The sequence below is a fragment of the Alosa pseudoharengus genome, unplaced genomic scaffold (genome assembly GCF_046254945.1).
Source record: "Alosa pseudoharengus isolate Yale_2024_CS ecotype anadromous, Long Island Sound unplaced genomic scaffold, YU_APseudo_1.1 YU_APseudo_1.1_scf_6, whole genome shotgun sequence".
Classification (NCBI taxonomy): Eukaryota; Metazoa; Chordata; class Actinopteri; order Clupeiformes; family Clupeidae; genus Alosa; species Alosa pseudoharengus.
The window spans coordinates 26,550,727-26,566,581 of record NW_027468848.1 but is presented as its reverse complement, the minus strand read 5'-3'; the positions used below and the strand labels follow the sequence as shown (position 1 = coordinate 26,566,581).

At 43.8% G+C, this 15,855-nt stretch overlaps 1 protein-coding gene across 3 annotated transcripts in view; it reads right to left on the bottom strand.

Annotated features, from left to right (window-relative positions):
* ppp3cca (protein phosphatase 3, catalytic subunit, gamma isozyme, a) overlaps positions 1-14,877 on the bottom strand; it is a 25,162-nt gene extending 10,285 nt beyond the window's left edge. For all 3 annotated transcript variants that reach the window (XM_076270012.1, XM_076270014.1, XM_076270013.1), the window contains exons 1-4: positions 13,965-14,877; positions 7,030-7,227; positions 5,468-5,592; positions 2,466-2,577 (exon numbers count right to left, since the gene is read on the bottom strand). In XM_076270012.1, coding sequence (XP_076126127.1) covers positions 2,466-2,577; positions 5,468-5,592; positions 7,030-7,227; positions 13,965-14,019 — 490 coding nt within the window. In that variant the 5' untranslated portion in view covers positions 14,020-14,877. The remainder of the gene's footprint in view (positions 1-2,465; positions 2,578-5,467; positions 5,593-7,029; positions 7,228-13,964) is intronic.
* Between the last annotated feature and the right edge of the window lie 978 nt (positions 14,878-15,855).

Genomic DNA, 15,855 nt, shown 5'->3' with positions numbered 1-15,855 from the left:
AGGACTTTAAAGGTTTGGCTGAGTGGGCGGCCGAAGCTGATTGATTTAGTGGTCAGCCTGGACCGCACAGAATTACTCATGAGCTCTTTTTTCCCTCACGTCCAAGAAACAGCCTTGTGTGAGCAGAGCACGGAATGTTGAGCATGCACACGCCCAACTACACCCAACCACCCACAAACACACACCCAAACACACACACACACACGTACACGTACACACACACCCGACAACTCTTCTGTGTGTACCTGGCGTTTCTTCAGCTCCTGCTGTTTCCAGGAGGCCAGTGTGAGGGAAGGGAGTGCAGACCCATCACTGCCCTGTCTGCAGCTTCACACATGAATTCATCGGGCCACGACAGGCTTTTCCTGCAGGCTAGCGCCAGGCTTTATTTTCAGAGCTACGCTTCGGCTACATCTGAAGCAGTTTGTATGCTGCTGATGGGATAATATTATTCAAGGCTAACACTGTTTTCCTAAAATGCAGCCACACACACAGTGAGCTTGAAAAAGGGCTGCAGCCGCGTGAAGATTTAATTGCCACTGGTCCAATATGGTAAGTAGTGGCACAAAAGCCAGAGCGCAAACATGGGAGGCCTGTGCAGTTGAATTCAAATGAGCCTGATGAATGCTCTTCATTAGGCTTCTTAGCGGTGCATTCAGCTAGTGATAGCGCCGCAGGATCTCAGCATCGAGTGTGCTCCTCATTATCCAGATTGGGCTTTAAAAGCTCTCTCATAACTCATCAACTATGCGCATATCCAAAACGAAAACATTCACGCTTCCAGCAGCGCTAATAGATAGATGTCTTATTGAATCAAAGAGGGAGTGAAGAGGTTTTGTCTAAAACCGGGGCCTCTCAGTAATATGTTTATGGTATCTGGCTGGAAAAAGCTGTTGTGATATTTACAACTTTTTCTAAAAACCACAAAATAAAAAAAGGTGATTAGACTGAGCAGCCAGTGGAAACAACAGGCGTTATCCCCCCTTTTTGTGTACCATGAAAAATACATATATTTCCTCTGAATTAAACAAGGACGGATGTTATCAGCAGGGGAAAAGAAACACAACATCTGTCACCACGCAATACACACTTACACCATATGACGTTTTTCTCAAAACGAGAACAGACATCAAGATGATAACCTCATTTTGATTTTGTGTCTAGTCTACAGCAACCGTCCACCCTTCCTTATTAGATCAGCCACACACACTCTACAGAAGAGCCTCCCTGGTCATCTTTGGAGCGGCCCACCATCGGAGGGAGTCGGTGAGCCCTGGAGACGGAGGTGTCAACAGTCAAAAAAAAGCTATTGTTAGACCACATGAGCTCAGGCCGAGCAGTAAGCGTGGAGGCACGCGCCTCCTGACAGATGGGTTAAATGGCTCAGTGCCCTAAGAGGCGTAATGTGTTAAACCGCTTCCTACCATCTTGGTGGAGGTGGAAGGCTTCTTTAAATGGCTCCGGGTGCATGGTCAGAAGCGACAGTGACCGTGGTGATTTGTTACGAGGAGACGATGAGACGGCCCCCGACGCGAGGATGCGTGCGTGTGTCTAAAGCAGCACTCTCTGCCCACAATGAAAGTGATCTGTGCTCGTCTTGTTTTAAGATGCTTTCGAGTACCTGGTGATGCATTATGTGTCTGACAGCATGATGCCATTGTCCTTCTCGCCGTTCAGATGACTCGCACTTAATACTCTGCCTAGCTCATCCATGCACACAACACTTGGTGTAGTCAGTAGCAATCCCCAAATAGAGGTCCTTTCATATTCACATTCATTCAGTTGTATTCAGCTCATAACACTCACAACTGCATGAGCAACCATAAGTTACGTGCACAACATACAGTAGCCAGAAAAAGACATGCTAACACAAAAGCAACACAAGCATAGTGTTTGGTGCAAGCGCAGAACCCGTGAGACACCATAATAGTGGTACTTTAGCAGCAGTGGTGATTTCACAGACGTGACGAGCTTGCTTTGAGGACGACACCTGAGAACATGAGACAAGACCAGGTTGCCACAGCCACTCCACTTCTGTCGCTGAACGTCATTGTATAAAGCTAAGCTGCAGATGACGAATAGTCCTCTTCTCACCAAGACCAACATCAATCAGAGCTACGGATAATCAGTTTAGAGAGTAACAGACACCCTCCCCCCCCCTTTACAGACAACACATTAGCTTTCTCTCAATTCTATATTTCTCTCTCTACACACACACACACACACACACACAAAAGAGCACACACACAAAAGAGCACACACACAAAAGAGCGCACACACAAAAGAGCACACACAAACTCACATGCACAATTCATACACACACAAACCCAGCTCAGCACAGTCCAGTTGAACACAGTTGCACTCGACCCCCCTTTTGATGAACTGAAAACTGAAGTGTTTGTGTGTGTGTGTGTGTGTGTGTGTGTGTGTGTGTGTGTCTGTGTGTGTGTGTGTCCGGCACTTACATTCCTGTTTGAAGGTGAAGTACTCTGTGAGGTGCCGGCACTCGTGGTTACCCCTGAGCATGAAGAGGGTTGTGGGGTGGGTGATTTTGAGCGACCAGAGGTATAGCACACACTGCAGGCGAGACGGGGGGAGGGAGACAGGGAGACAGAGAGAATGAATGTCAGATGGCACAAAGGTAGAGACCATATGAGAGTTCTAATAAGGCTAGAGCTGCAGCAATTAATTGTTTAGTCAATTAATCAATTAGTCATTGTTCAGATGAGAAAAAATAGGGATGCACTGATATATCGGTCTAACATTGGTATCAGTCGATATCAGCCCTGGCTATGCGCAAATTTATACATTTTTACATTTACCCATGGCAGTGGCTGATGTTTATCTGTTAAGTTGCATCAATTCTGTAGCAAGTAAATGTTGTGTTATGTGCAGACCAGGACATTAAAAGATGGTGCTATGAGGGCCTTAAAAACTTGGGGCCTATAATTAACAACAAAAACTAAGTAAACAAACAAATAAAAAAGTATCAATATTCAGTTATTGTCTAGTTATTTTATACAAATTTTATCGGTGCTTTCTTAAAAAAATCGAATCACTTTGAGAAGATAACTGACGGACTAATCAACAATGAAAATGGTTGTTAGCTGCAGCCCTAGTTCTGATGAGATGGGAAACTATTTGTGTTTTAATCTGTGAATCATGAAGATTCGTCGACAGTGTATCAGACTCAAATGTACAATGTTTGAAAAGAAGGATGAAATCATAAAATAATATATATATTTCGATCCAGGTCCAGTTTGCCATGCACTCCATGTCATATATTTTTTATAAGACATTCTGAAAAGGCAAGTAATTTCCCAGGAATTAATAAAAGCAGACACATCTCTACAAGTGGCACTGTACAGACTGACGACATGGTAAAAGAGCATTTCAAGCCTATTTTAGTACCGTGCAGAAAACATCCGAGGAGAACAAGGAGGAGGAAGAGACACAAATGGGCAATATGGAGCACTGTAAAGAGAGTCTTTAGCTGCTCTCCTCCATCTCTCTCCTTTTCATCAACATGCTGGAGGCCAGGTACTTTAGGCATTTACTGCTGAGAAGCTTGGCGCCAAGGTAACCAAGGACGGCAGATGAGCTTTTCAAAATGCCATACAAAAAAGGAATAGGAGAGGAAGATGAAGAAGGGGGGAAGAGGAGGGAGTGACTGAGATGGATAGAGGAGAGGGATATGTTCAGACAGCTTCAAGCCTATGCCGGGAGAATAATGAGTCGAAAATTGCAGGTAATGGGAGCGGTGGCGGCAGGCGACATAAAGCATACCGATCGAAGGCTGACGAAGCTGAAAAAAAGGATGGAGGGAGTGAAGAAAGGCACCAGGAGAATACAGTGGAGGTGGAGAAAGGACAGGGTGTTTAAGGAGGACAGTTGTGGGGGAGAAGAAGAAGAGCAGCAGCAGCAGCAGCTCTTCTCTCTCTTCCTCTTTCTAGTTGGGTGAAACCTTGAGCGTGGGTGGCACAACAAAGGCCAGGCCAGACTTCGGTGCCAGACGAGAGGAGATGCAGCCTACGGCAGCACAGCGCAGAGCAACAAGGACCAAAGGACAGGGATGGGGGGAGGAGAGAGGAGGCGAGGAGAGGGGATGCTCTCATGGATCAAAGGCCAGAGGAGGCCGTCATGCGGGACAAATCCTCACATGTGTCAAGGAACTCGTGCCTAGCTCTGCCTCGTGCCACCAACATGGTCTACGAAGAGAGACCACATTACGATCCATCAAGCAATTAACATTACATGAGGTGGTTGAACACAGCAATCGAACCCAGCACGACAGGCTAACTGCCCTGCCATTAACAGGCCCACAAATTAGGGCGGCTTTTGACAGTGTGTCACTGTAATTGGCATAACGAGAGCAATAACTACTCCCACGTTCTCTCGCTCACTCACACACACACACACACACACACACACACACACACACACACACACACACACACACACATACACACACATCTTCTGGTAATCAATTTTCCCCCTTCTGTAAGGGCAGTGCATCAGCACATTTGAGCACAGTGAATATGTCAACAAAATGCAGGTCTTGCACAATGCAAACGCAAGCAGAATGAAGTGCCTCCTCATGCTTCGGCATGCAGATCAAAACACAAAAACACACACACACACACACACACTGGTGTTACCACTTGATCACCTGAGCGGTGTCCCCCACACCATCCTGCTTCGGCAGCGGATCTGTGGCTTTTATGTGTGACCTTTCACACACATGCACGTCTTCAAATACTGCTCCGATGCCCGGTGAGGCCAGATCGATAGAGCTCCTAACCCCGGCCCCAGGCAAGGCTGGAGGTTGTCGGGGCTGTAAATAACCATACTGTCCCTTTTTTGTGCACAGCCACCCCATCAGAGCAACAGGGTGTCAGCAACGGGGTAGAACTGCAGTGTGTTGAGGAGCTCACCTACAGTCCTACAGTGAGGCTTGGAGGTTGGAAGCAATGACAGGGGAAGAAAGGGAAAGGGGTGGTGAAGGCTGGCATGCAAAGCAGATATAAATGAAGAAAGACCAACAACCAGAAAGAAAGAAGCAATGGGGCCTGTAAAGCAGATGTGGTAAGAATAGAGAGCCGGGGGAGGGGGTGGGGGGGGGGGGGTTGGGGGGGTTTAGGAGGCCCACAGTTCCTCTCCCGCCCTCGAGCGTCTGGAGAGTGTCGTCCCAGCGCCTGAGCTGCCGTCACTGCAACACGTCTTCAGCTGGCCTGTGAAGCCTCTGCTTTCACAGGTGCCCAGACTGTGGTCAGCACCATCCCTGGGTCCACTCAGTGGGCTTCACTCCACTCTACTCACTCCATACCATCTGGTGCCACTGCACCCACTAGACCCATTAACCTCTGGACATCACATCAACTGTACCCTGAAAGTGCAGTGCGAGAAATAAAAAAAAAAGACTGGTAGAGTGATCCAGATCGTTCAGAGAGCCCCTTGAACCACTCACCTCGATACTGAAGTAGCCCCGGTCTACGTAGTCTCCCAGGAAGAGATAGCGTGTGTTGTCGGGCGAGCCGCCCACTTCAAAGAGCTTCATGAGGTCGAAAAACTGTCCGTGGACATCACCGCATACTGGAAACACAAAGAAAAGGCGTGTGAGACACCTGCGAGAAAACACATGTGATGACACAAGATTTCACACACATTTGCCGTTTTCAGCATCTGAAGCTGAAGCTAAAGCTTATTCTGCTATTATCCTGATCTGAGGTCAGGCAGCCAAGCCCTCAAAACGCCCAACTAACCAAGCAGCAGCTGACCCAAACAGATCTGCGACCAGACGAGAGCTGTCTCTGATCCAGTGGCTGACATGCCAATCAACAAATGCTGTAATGCCAGTTCTGGGGCAAGTCAGTTCCACAGTGCGGCTGGGCTAACAGAGCAGCAGCGGCAGGCACATTTCTCGAAAGCCCCCATCAGCCCCGGTGCCCGACGGGCCATGCCATCATTCCAGAGGTGTGACAGCAGCCGCTGACAGCAGCCTGAGTGCCCACAGGAGCAGCCGTCTGTCAGCGCGTGTAAACACAGGTGGCATGGAGCATGGCGCAGAGGCAGGCACTGTGTAAACACCAGCGATGGCGCACGGGCCACTGCCAACAGTCCGCAACGGCAGTTATATGATGGCCTGTAGTGAGCACATACATATGTGGGGAGCTCCAATGTAACAACTGGTCAGTCAGGCTTCAGAAACTGAACACCGTTTGTATTTGCACAAAAATGTTCCAATTCATCCATGACATCCATAATATTGCGAAATCTCTCCTTGAAAGGAATTTTACAAAAACTGCCATTCGACTCTTTCAGCTAGCAGCTTCAGCTGGCAATTTATCCCTGTTAACTGGCAGCTTGATTCATCATTAAATTATAAATTAACTAGCAACATCTAGCTCCTTATTTTCTTAAACCGTAACATGCAGATCAACCTGTTGCTGAAAGGCTATAAGTAGTCCCTAAACCTACTATTGTGTAAGCAACATGTGATTCATGTGATCCATGTGATTCAGCTTTAGTAAATTATATACAAAATAAATCTACTCTACTGAAATCCCCTCTTTACAACACCTCAATTAACGTAGCAACTACAAACAAGAATTTATAGATGACAATGAATTAATGATATTGTTAACCAGCAGAGAAGACTTGGTTGACCCTCAGAGTTCAAGACAGGTCAAAGAAAGATAGCTTCCTATTATTAAAAAAAACACTATCTGCTCTGATTAATTGGGTTTCTTATGTCATTCAGTGTGGGCTTGTTTTTGTAATGTCTCTCTGCTATTTCTTGTATCCCTATCCATCCACCTATTTATGGATCAGCGAGCAGCCAATGAGAACGGAGCTTTCGGATTCTCAAGACAGCTAGCCAGCTTTGCTTGCAACACATACCTGACACTCAATCACACTCTGAGGGTGGGCTGGGCAATGCTGACACTGAGAGCTGGAGGCCGATGTGTAGCTCTAAGCTGGGCTGTTATGGGCTAGGTGTTGGCTAGGAGGCTGGTGGCAGGGGGATACCTGTGATGGGCGCGTCCACCTCCAGCATGCACTTCTCCTGCCGCAGGATGTTGGCACCGTCGTTGATGATGCGCAGGGCCACCTCCTCCTCCAGGCGGCCCTCCTTCACCAGGTGGCTCCTCAGGACCTCTGGGTTGGGCTTGCCGTCCACATACAGGTCCTTCAGCGTGAGCCGCTGGTGGGGAGGGAGTGGCACCGCTGTCGAAAGACAGAACCACCAACTGTTAAAGACCTTGGAGGCATTGTGTGAGTGTGTGTGAGTGTGTGTGTATGTGTGTGTGCATACTGTGTGTATTTTGTGTGTGTACTAACAAATGGAATAACACTAATATATATATTGCTTTCCTGTTCATTCTGGAAAGTCGAAATAAAACGATGACATAACACCAGTGGTGTTGCATCACTAAGGGATTGTTTCGGTTCAGATAAGAAACATTATACTTTGTATAATAATTAATTCTTTCACTATTCAGTTCTGAGCCACAAGCAATAATCCAACAAATAAATGAGGGTTTTATTAGACAAGGCTAATTGTTGCTGTTGTTCCCCTATTGGCTTTATGTCCATTTATTGACATTAGTCTACTGCTGTGCTGCTGGAGTATAGTAGGGTTTCAAATGCAGTAATCCCTCACCTGAGCTGAACTGCCAAGTAATCTAACCTTTAGAAATCTTCTCAAGCTAGAGAAGGGTAGGCTACTGTCAGTTTCCGGTTAATATACCTCAATACATCACTCATCATTGGGTTTATGCAATGGCATGGACTTTAGCAAAACACATCAAAAGGTATTTGGCTGCAGTGTGCCGTCATTAACTAAGCAAACTAATAAGGGTGGGTTTCTAATCTAAACTCCAAAGGTAGCCTATGGCCTTCTGATTAAAGCAGCAGAGAATCCAATGCATGCAAAACATTGTCAGAATATTTGTCTTTCTTGACTTGTACATTCTTCATGTAATTATGTTAGGACAGCAGACAGGACAAGCACTGCTGTCAGACACCACTGAGAATGTTGAGAAAGGTCATGTGAGGGTGAGAAGTTTAATAATCACAACTGTGCTAAACTTTCTAATGAGCCTGTCTGAGGCCTCAAAGAGTCATTGTCCTCCTAGTCCGAAAAAAGGACAGACTGCCCAACAGAGGCTATTAACTTGTTTCAAAGACAAATTATTAATAAATAAATTAAACAAAGCGCCAAAGTGGAGTCTGCCAAGAAACAGCCCCCCACCCCACCCCCAGCTGACTGCATAAATCAGGGCAATACAAAGGCAGAGAGCTCCTCTAGACTAATTTGCATGCCAGCGCAGGGCTGAGGATAAAGCCAGACGCTTGCAGCCCAGCACAGCACAGCCCCAGCTGATCAGATGCAGATCGCAGCCCACAAGTTTAGCTAGACACATCCTCAGCGGCTTAGCCTGCACCGCCGTTCTGTTCTCCAGCACACCATCAAGGGCACGTTCTGATGCTCCGTTGCACACACCGACTTTGCATAAAACGCCCAATGTAGCTCAGACACATGTGCCCATTGTTTTGGCTTCCTACAGGAGAAATAGCCATCGGTATGATAACCTTATAAGAAAAAAGGCCATTCATCATGACAGTGGATGCCAATTGTGCCCATTACCTAACAGCATAGACACCACTGAACAGTCTTAAAATCTCAAAGCAAGCATCAGCAAAACACAGATGTGCAGCCTCAGTTACCAAAATAAAAGAATACTGTAGAAGGGAAAGCAATGCATGTCTGCTTCCATTCAAAAGTTGCTCAACATTCCAAGGGGGGGGGGGGGGGGCAAATTAAGCCTAAATGTAATGTGAAGGCTGGTGTGCATTAAATATCCCCAAATGCTCTTTAAAAATACGCCAGAGATATTTTCCCAATGATAAGAGCCATCCCAACCATGAAAATTCCAAACATTTCCTTGCATACTCCATGCCAACTCACAGGCTAGTGGGAGTGCCTACTGCAGGCAGAGTTTGGGCCAAAGTCCAGCATACTGTCCACAGGGGCACGCCCTGCAGCTATGTCAAATCACTGTGGGGAGACTGGAGCTTTCAGTCCCACTAGTCTTAAAATACATACTGGGAACCAAATGATTAACATTTTAAATGGAGCAATAGCCAAGTAGCTTTTGTCAGCTTTTGTACAATTCCCTATCGGATTGTTTCCAAAACCACTTTTCTGACAGAATGAGTTACTTTTAAGCTTGTCAGCTTAGTTCATAGTTTCAACTATGAAAGCATTTTGACAGAGGGACTGGCAGTCAGAAAGCCCAGGATTTTCCTACATTATTGAAGCTAATCTATTAGTTCCCCAGCACGAACCAGCCTTACTTGTGGAAACAACTGGTTCATTTGAGCTGCATATGAGACTGCAACCATGATGTGAGCTAGGCTGCATGCTACTGTACACAAATGTGGATATGTGTAGGGAACAGTGTAGTGAGTAGACCACATCTTCAGTGAAAGTTAATGGAAGGATGTTATGGGTGATCTGATTTGGCATACATCTGCAAGTACATCTGCAGTACAAAACAACCACAAACAGTGATAATCCGACTGTCCAATGGCGTACCTGTTTGGGGTAGGCTAGCAAAGCAAGCACACACCTTGCACTGAAGCAAACTGCCTGTGTGGTGGGGGCTGGGAGGGGGGTGGGGGTCGCACATCTACACAGCTCCAATTTGGCCACACTGTCATCAGGACAAGCCATCGTGCTCTGACAACCGTGGTATAAATAAACACTAAGCACTCCTGGGTCCACAAGGTAGGCTGGGAAAGGGCCTGTAAGCTGTGTACGAGTGTTAAGAAGAGATTAGGCAAAGCCTCTATTAGCTGGGGATTCCAGGTTCAGGGTCTGTTTATTTAAGGGCCTCACCCCGCTGCAAAGAAGATCCTGGCCTTGCTTGAGACAGTAGAAGACAAAGGCTGGTAAAGGTACTCCCAAACTTTGACATGTAGGTGTGCTTTGATGTCTATACAAGAGACTGATGACTGACATGCCCAATCCAGCAAGTTGCCAAAAGCAATAACACATTTCTGAACTCAAAACTATAAATGTCCACACTGTGCAAAATGCTCTGCTGGAATTAAGAATATGAAAGAAGTCCTGACCTGCCGCTTGCATGTTCTAGTTTTAAGAACACTTTAGTGCACTTTGCTGGGACTGGGTTGTCCAATGCACCACTTACAAATGTGTTCTATGAAGCTTCAACATGATGAAAAAAGGCTCTTTTGCACACATAATTGTATTGGGTACAATACAATTTACATTGCCTTCGATTGACATGATTTAAGCAGTAGCACATCCTGTATTATCTGCCAGTCTTCTAAGATTACATTTTTTACATGCATGGTTGGCACTACTTATGTTCTCATAATCAGCGTGATAAAAAAAAAATCCAGATGATAGGAAAATGACTCAATAAAGTAGCCTTCAGTACTGCACTGCATCGCTAAACACAAGCATTGTGGGTGGCTAACTGCAAAGGCTTTCTCTGTATCTGGGCAATATTCAATGTTGAGACTCAATACACTCCAGAATCAGAAATGGAATAGCCTTTTTGGCCCTGTCATGGACTATTCCTGTAGTGCACCCAATGCTTTGACATATGGAATGCATTTAGCGTTTATGCATTTCTCATCAGAGTTGATGAGACCCGCAATCATTTTTTTCTTTTGAATGGGACAATTCCAGGAACAGCATAACAAAAAATATCCAAACCTGTAGATCATAAATATGCGCAATACAACGAGTGCTCATTTGGTGATAGTGGAGGCAGGATGTTTCATCATGAACTATGTGAGTAATGACTGGAATTACAGTTTGTCTCCAGGTTGCACACTGACATGACTCATAAATCCAATAACCTGCTCCGTGCACTGTAGACAAAGGAAGGCTTGTGCAATTGCAGTCATCAGTAGCTTTTTAAAATCCCTACATTACTCATGGTGAAAACTAAGTCTTGGGCAAAATCTTGAGACTACTCATTTCAAATTGCATCACACAAGGTCAAGTCAGTCAAGTCTTGGACATAACAATGTCTATTGTTGCCAATGTATCATTTATCATTACAATCTAAGAATCATGATGACCACTGCTCCATCCGGCATTGATGTTAACTCCACACAAACATTCACTAGCAGCAACAATGTCTGATGCTCACTCTGGTCATTTACATCCATAACATTCAACTGAAATTCTCATGGGCATTGGAACCAAGGCCACTTGCTGCAATAGCAAAAGCAGAAAATCGTGTTTTGCTACACTGAAAAGCACATCAGTCCCATTGCCCCATCTCTACATTGGAAACCTTTAAGAGTTTAGGTTTATCTAGCCTAGATATGGCTAGGTTTATCTAGCCAAACCTGTTCTAACATATCAACACTGAAAATGGCATCATACAGTTGTGGATAAAAAATGTTTTAAAAATGAATAGACTAATTTACAGAAAAATTATTAAACTAAGGTTTACATCAAAGTATGCTCTATGCGATTGCCCCAAAAAGCTGGTTGCACACAAGCAAGCCTGTCTTGCAGCAGGTTACAAGCAGCTGCATTTTACTGAAACTCAAGAAGCTCAGTCATATAGAATAGATAATCCATTAATACTGACAGAGGTCCAAAAACACGATATGAGAGGATATCCATAGAGAGTGAAGCACCTTTGGTAGGGAGGATGGAGAATGTGGTGGGAGATGCTGGCATCTTAAAAGGATTGATGAGGCTGTTTTCAAAATGTTCTTGCACTTTCATAATACCAAGATCTATGATTTCCAAACTATTCACACAAAAGTCAGTCTATAGCCTAGGTTTAATTGGGGGGGGGTAGGCTATTTTGTGTATGACTTTTTAATGACTATTTAATAAAGACCTTTGATGCTGCAGTTTGGGGTGCGTTCATAAATTGCCACTCTGAGTGCTCCGAGCACACTCTGAAACTTTGAATGACACATAAACCCTGTTTCACAAGTGCTGTAGTAGCATGCCTATTGTAAACCATACTGTCCGTTATCCCTAATAACCGTTCATAAATTCACGGGGAGTTAGAATGCTCGTCTTTTTCAAACTTCTACTTTCAGAGTGTCAGATTGAATTTATGAACGCACCCTTGATCTGTAACACAGACTTTCAGCAATGCAGGCTGTGCCTTGGCACAACAAATAGTGTCTTTGGGCACACTCACTCTAATCCAAAACCCTTTTTTAGGAATCCAGCAGACTAAAACAAGCTGTAAAAGGCATAAAAGGCAAGTTATAATACTTGTTGTTGTTACTTCTTGTAACATTATTCTTACAGCTGACTGTGGCTGTTAGAAATTTCAGTTGTAATGGGTGGCCTTCACCCTCTATCCACAGCAAGAGTATCCTTTCATGATAATGTGAGCTACTGCAAAGGGACATGACCAATTACAAAACTGCATACACTTGCAAGAGATTCAAGATAAAGCTACTCTGATAGGTTAGGTTTCATGTTATAACAAAAAAAAAAGAACTCAGATGGCCATCAACACATTACCATTACGTATAGTGTGGTCTTAAATCATGTTGGGACAGAAAGGAGTTCTTGTACTTAGGCTGTATTTCTAGCTGGGCTGTATAAATATGTTAAAGACAAATGGGGCATAGAGAATGCAATCAGTGACATGGGTAGAAAGAAAGAAAAAAGGCACAGAAATACTGAGTGCCCTCAATCTCTGCTCTGTTGATCCATGGCCAAGGGCCACACGCCTCCTGATGAACTGATGTCACAGCCAAGCCCTAAAACAAAAGCCATTAGAAATGAGAGCCAAGGAGACTGGCCACTGCTGGAGTCTGCAGAGAAGTGCATGACGTGCCAATTTGTCACATTTCCCCGTCAACACTTAGTTTTCAGTGAAAACATGAACAGCTCCATAGTAAGGAAAACTGAAACAGAAATAGTTTTAGATTTGGTTGGAAGTAGTCATGGCTTGTTGTATGGTATCAATTCACTGACAGACAACCTCTCATAAACGATCTGCGCTAGCAAGGCGGCACAGTCAAACGTGGAAACAAATTAGCCTATCTGCAAGACCATCCTCCAATAGCTACTTTGCTATCCAGCAAAAGGGGGCGAATAGGCTCGGCTTGTGCATGTCCAGTTCGCAAGATATCTAGGCTAATTTAATCCAAAAGCTAAAATAGTTTAAACTTCAACGCAACATAGTTATTCTGCATAACAAAATGGTTGTATAACGTTGACATTCAGTTTCATCAAAGATATATCAAGTAGGGGAATCCGAATATCAAAACAACTGCAAGTTAATCAACAAAATATCGATGTAACGTTAACTTGCATAGCCTACTTTCCTTGTCAGTTACAATTATACATGATCTAACTGTTACGCATTATTAAGACGTTATTAACGTTGTGACCAACTTATAAGGTTGATTTCTAACGTTAACGTTACACCCACGAAAACGATTCAACAAGTTGACAACTAACGTTAAGTTTAACGTAAGCGTCAATATTACAAGTAACATTATGCTTGCTGGGCACGTTAGCACTAAGTAGTTCATTGAGTAGAGACAGCAATTTCAGAAAAATATCACCTGCTAAAAACAATAACGTTACACCAACATTAGCTTAATGTTAGTTAGCGAGCTAATGTCACAGCCTATAATTAAATAGCCAGCTAACGTTAACTTGGCTAACACTGGGGTCACAACCCACGCCAATTTAGCTCGCGAAATCTATATTTGTCTGGTTAATATAGTACGAAAATTATGACGTTAGCTGTTGTTATCTTTATCTTATACATTAACGTTAGGGCATTACATTATTACATTAGCAGAATACCCAGCTAAATAGTTGATAACGTTATCACTAACATTAAGTGACATTTGTTGCCCACAAGTTGACAGGTTTGAGAACAGTGGCGCACCAATCACATAATGATCATGTTAGTCAAACTTACTTTTGACGAGCCGCTCAGTTGTAGATTGCTTTTCTTTTTGGTCTTTCCCCGACATTCTCGTTTGACCAGGTCAAACAAGCCGTTGAGTGAAGTTGTTAACGTTAGACAGTAATCTAGCTAATTGAACAGCAAATTTCTCTGTAAAGAAAACTGGTTGGCAAGGTTGCTGGACACAACTGTGTTACTACCAGTTATGGCACATCCAACTAGCTGCTACAACGCTATTACTACAATTTCTAAACCAACTAGTTCTAGCCTAGCTAGCTCGTGTTAATATCTAACGTTGCCCTACACTTCGCAGCTAATCAAGACAACCGATACAAATAGAAAGTTCCGAAATGATATAGTTGCTCGGCATGGTTAAATTGTCTTTGCAGCCACCGAATAAATTTCCAAATCGATAACGTTAAAATCCAGAAGAGAGTTGACACTGTCCTCTGAAGCTCACTAAACTAGCGTTAACATTAACGTTATTCAGGTCGCTATCTCAGACTGACAGTTCAGCCAACAGGATTGCAGATAAATTAATTTCACCGTCTCACGTCACATCTAAATTGTTGTTACAACTTACTAATCAAAGACAACTAAGAAAAGCAGGAATTTTTAAGTAGCGTTGTGTATGTAGCGACCTATCAGTTGATAACTAACAGTTAGGCAGTTTCTTCCACAAAAGAAGTAACGTTAACCCAGCCAGTTGACAAAATGATTAGGCTAGGTGCGCAGTCTTGAATGTTAATCCGATTTTCCACTTTTCAGAGTCAGAATGTCATCTAGTTGGTTAACGTTATCTACCTACCAACCAAGGTAGCTAATTTAACCAAATAATATCTGCACTGGTCATTAAATGGCTAACTCCTAACTGAGCTCTTTTCTCAGGCATGTCCTGCTTGTCGCCCAAGTCTGTTTTCCTATCTCCCCGCCTCCGGCTAACCATATGGCCAGCTCAGGCTACCACACACTATTTGCTCGGTCTTTCAGATTAAACTGTAGCCTAATCCTGAAACCACACATTTCCTACAATATGGCGGAATTGATGCCCTGAACTAACTGACGTATGAACAATGTAGAATACGTAAGGGTTAATTGCTCTGTCTTGTTAAATATTGCAATTTTCTTTGTACGGTTAAGTTTAAACATTTGTAGAGTCTGCATCTCCCCGTGACAACGCAAGGATGTTAACTTTAGGCTACACGTTTTTTTTCCTGGCCACCATAACAGATTGTGCAAATTAATTTAATTAATTAAAAACTTGTTTGTGCCAGATGCCTATGTTTTGGAACATATTTTTATAACCCGATTGACACATCCCGAATAAACCCGGACTATCCTATAATCCATGATAATGACAGATCGAGTTAAATAATAATAATACTATTTTGATAGATAAAACAGTGACCATGTGCTTAGATCCCCATGTTCCATCTAAATAGCATTTAGGCATGGAATAGGCCTAAGCTATTATTGCACAGGGCAACTTTATTTTATGTAGACTGTAAACATGTTAATAAAAGTAACCAGTAGATGTCAGTGTTGCACCGTATACGGCTCTGAGTAAAACCTGCAGCCATGCAATTCCTTATTGATTTGATCATGAGGCCACGGGCCAGAGGGGGCTAATGTAGGCTAAACACACACACACACACACACACACACACACACACACAATACCACCACCAACAACTCCTAACGAGACAAAAAAAATTGAAAGATCTAACCAGCCTAAAAACGTTACATTTTCTAATCGCATACACGTGATATAACATTAATTGAGATTCACTTCAAGACCCAAGTAATTGAGACCCACATGTCCCACCTTCCTCCATACCATTACCCATGCTCAGTAATTAGTTCTGCATTGCATGCAGGTGAACCATGTGTACAGTGTGTATAT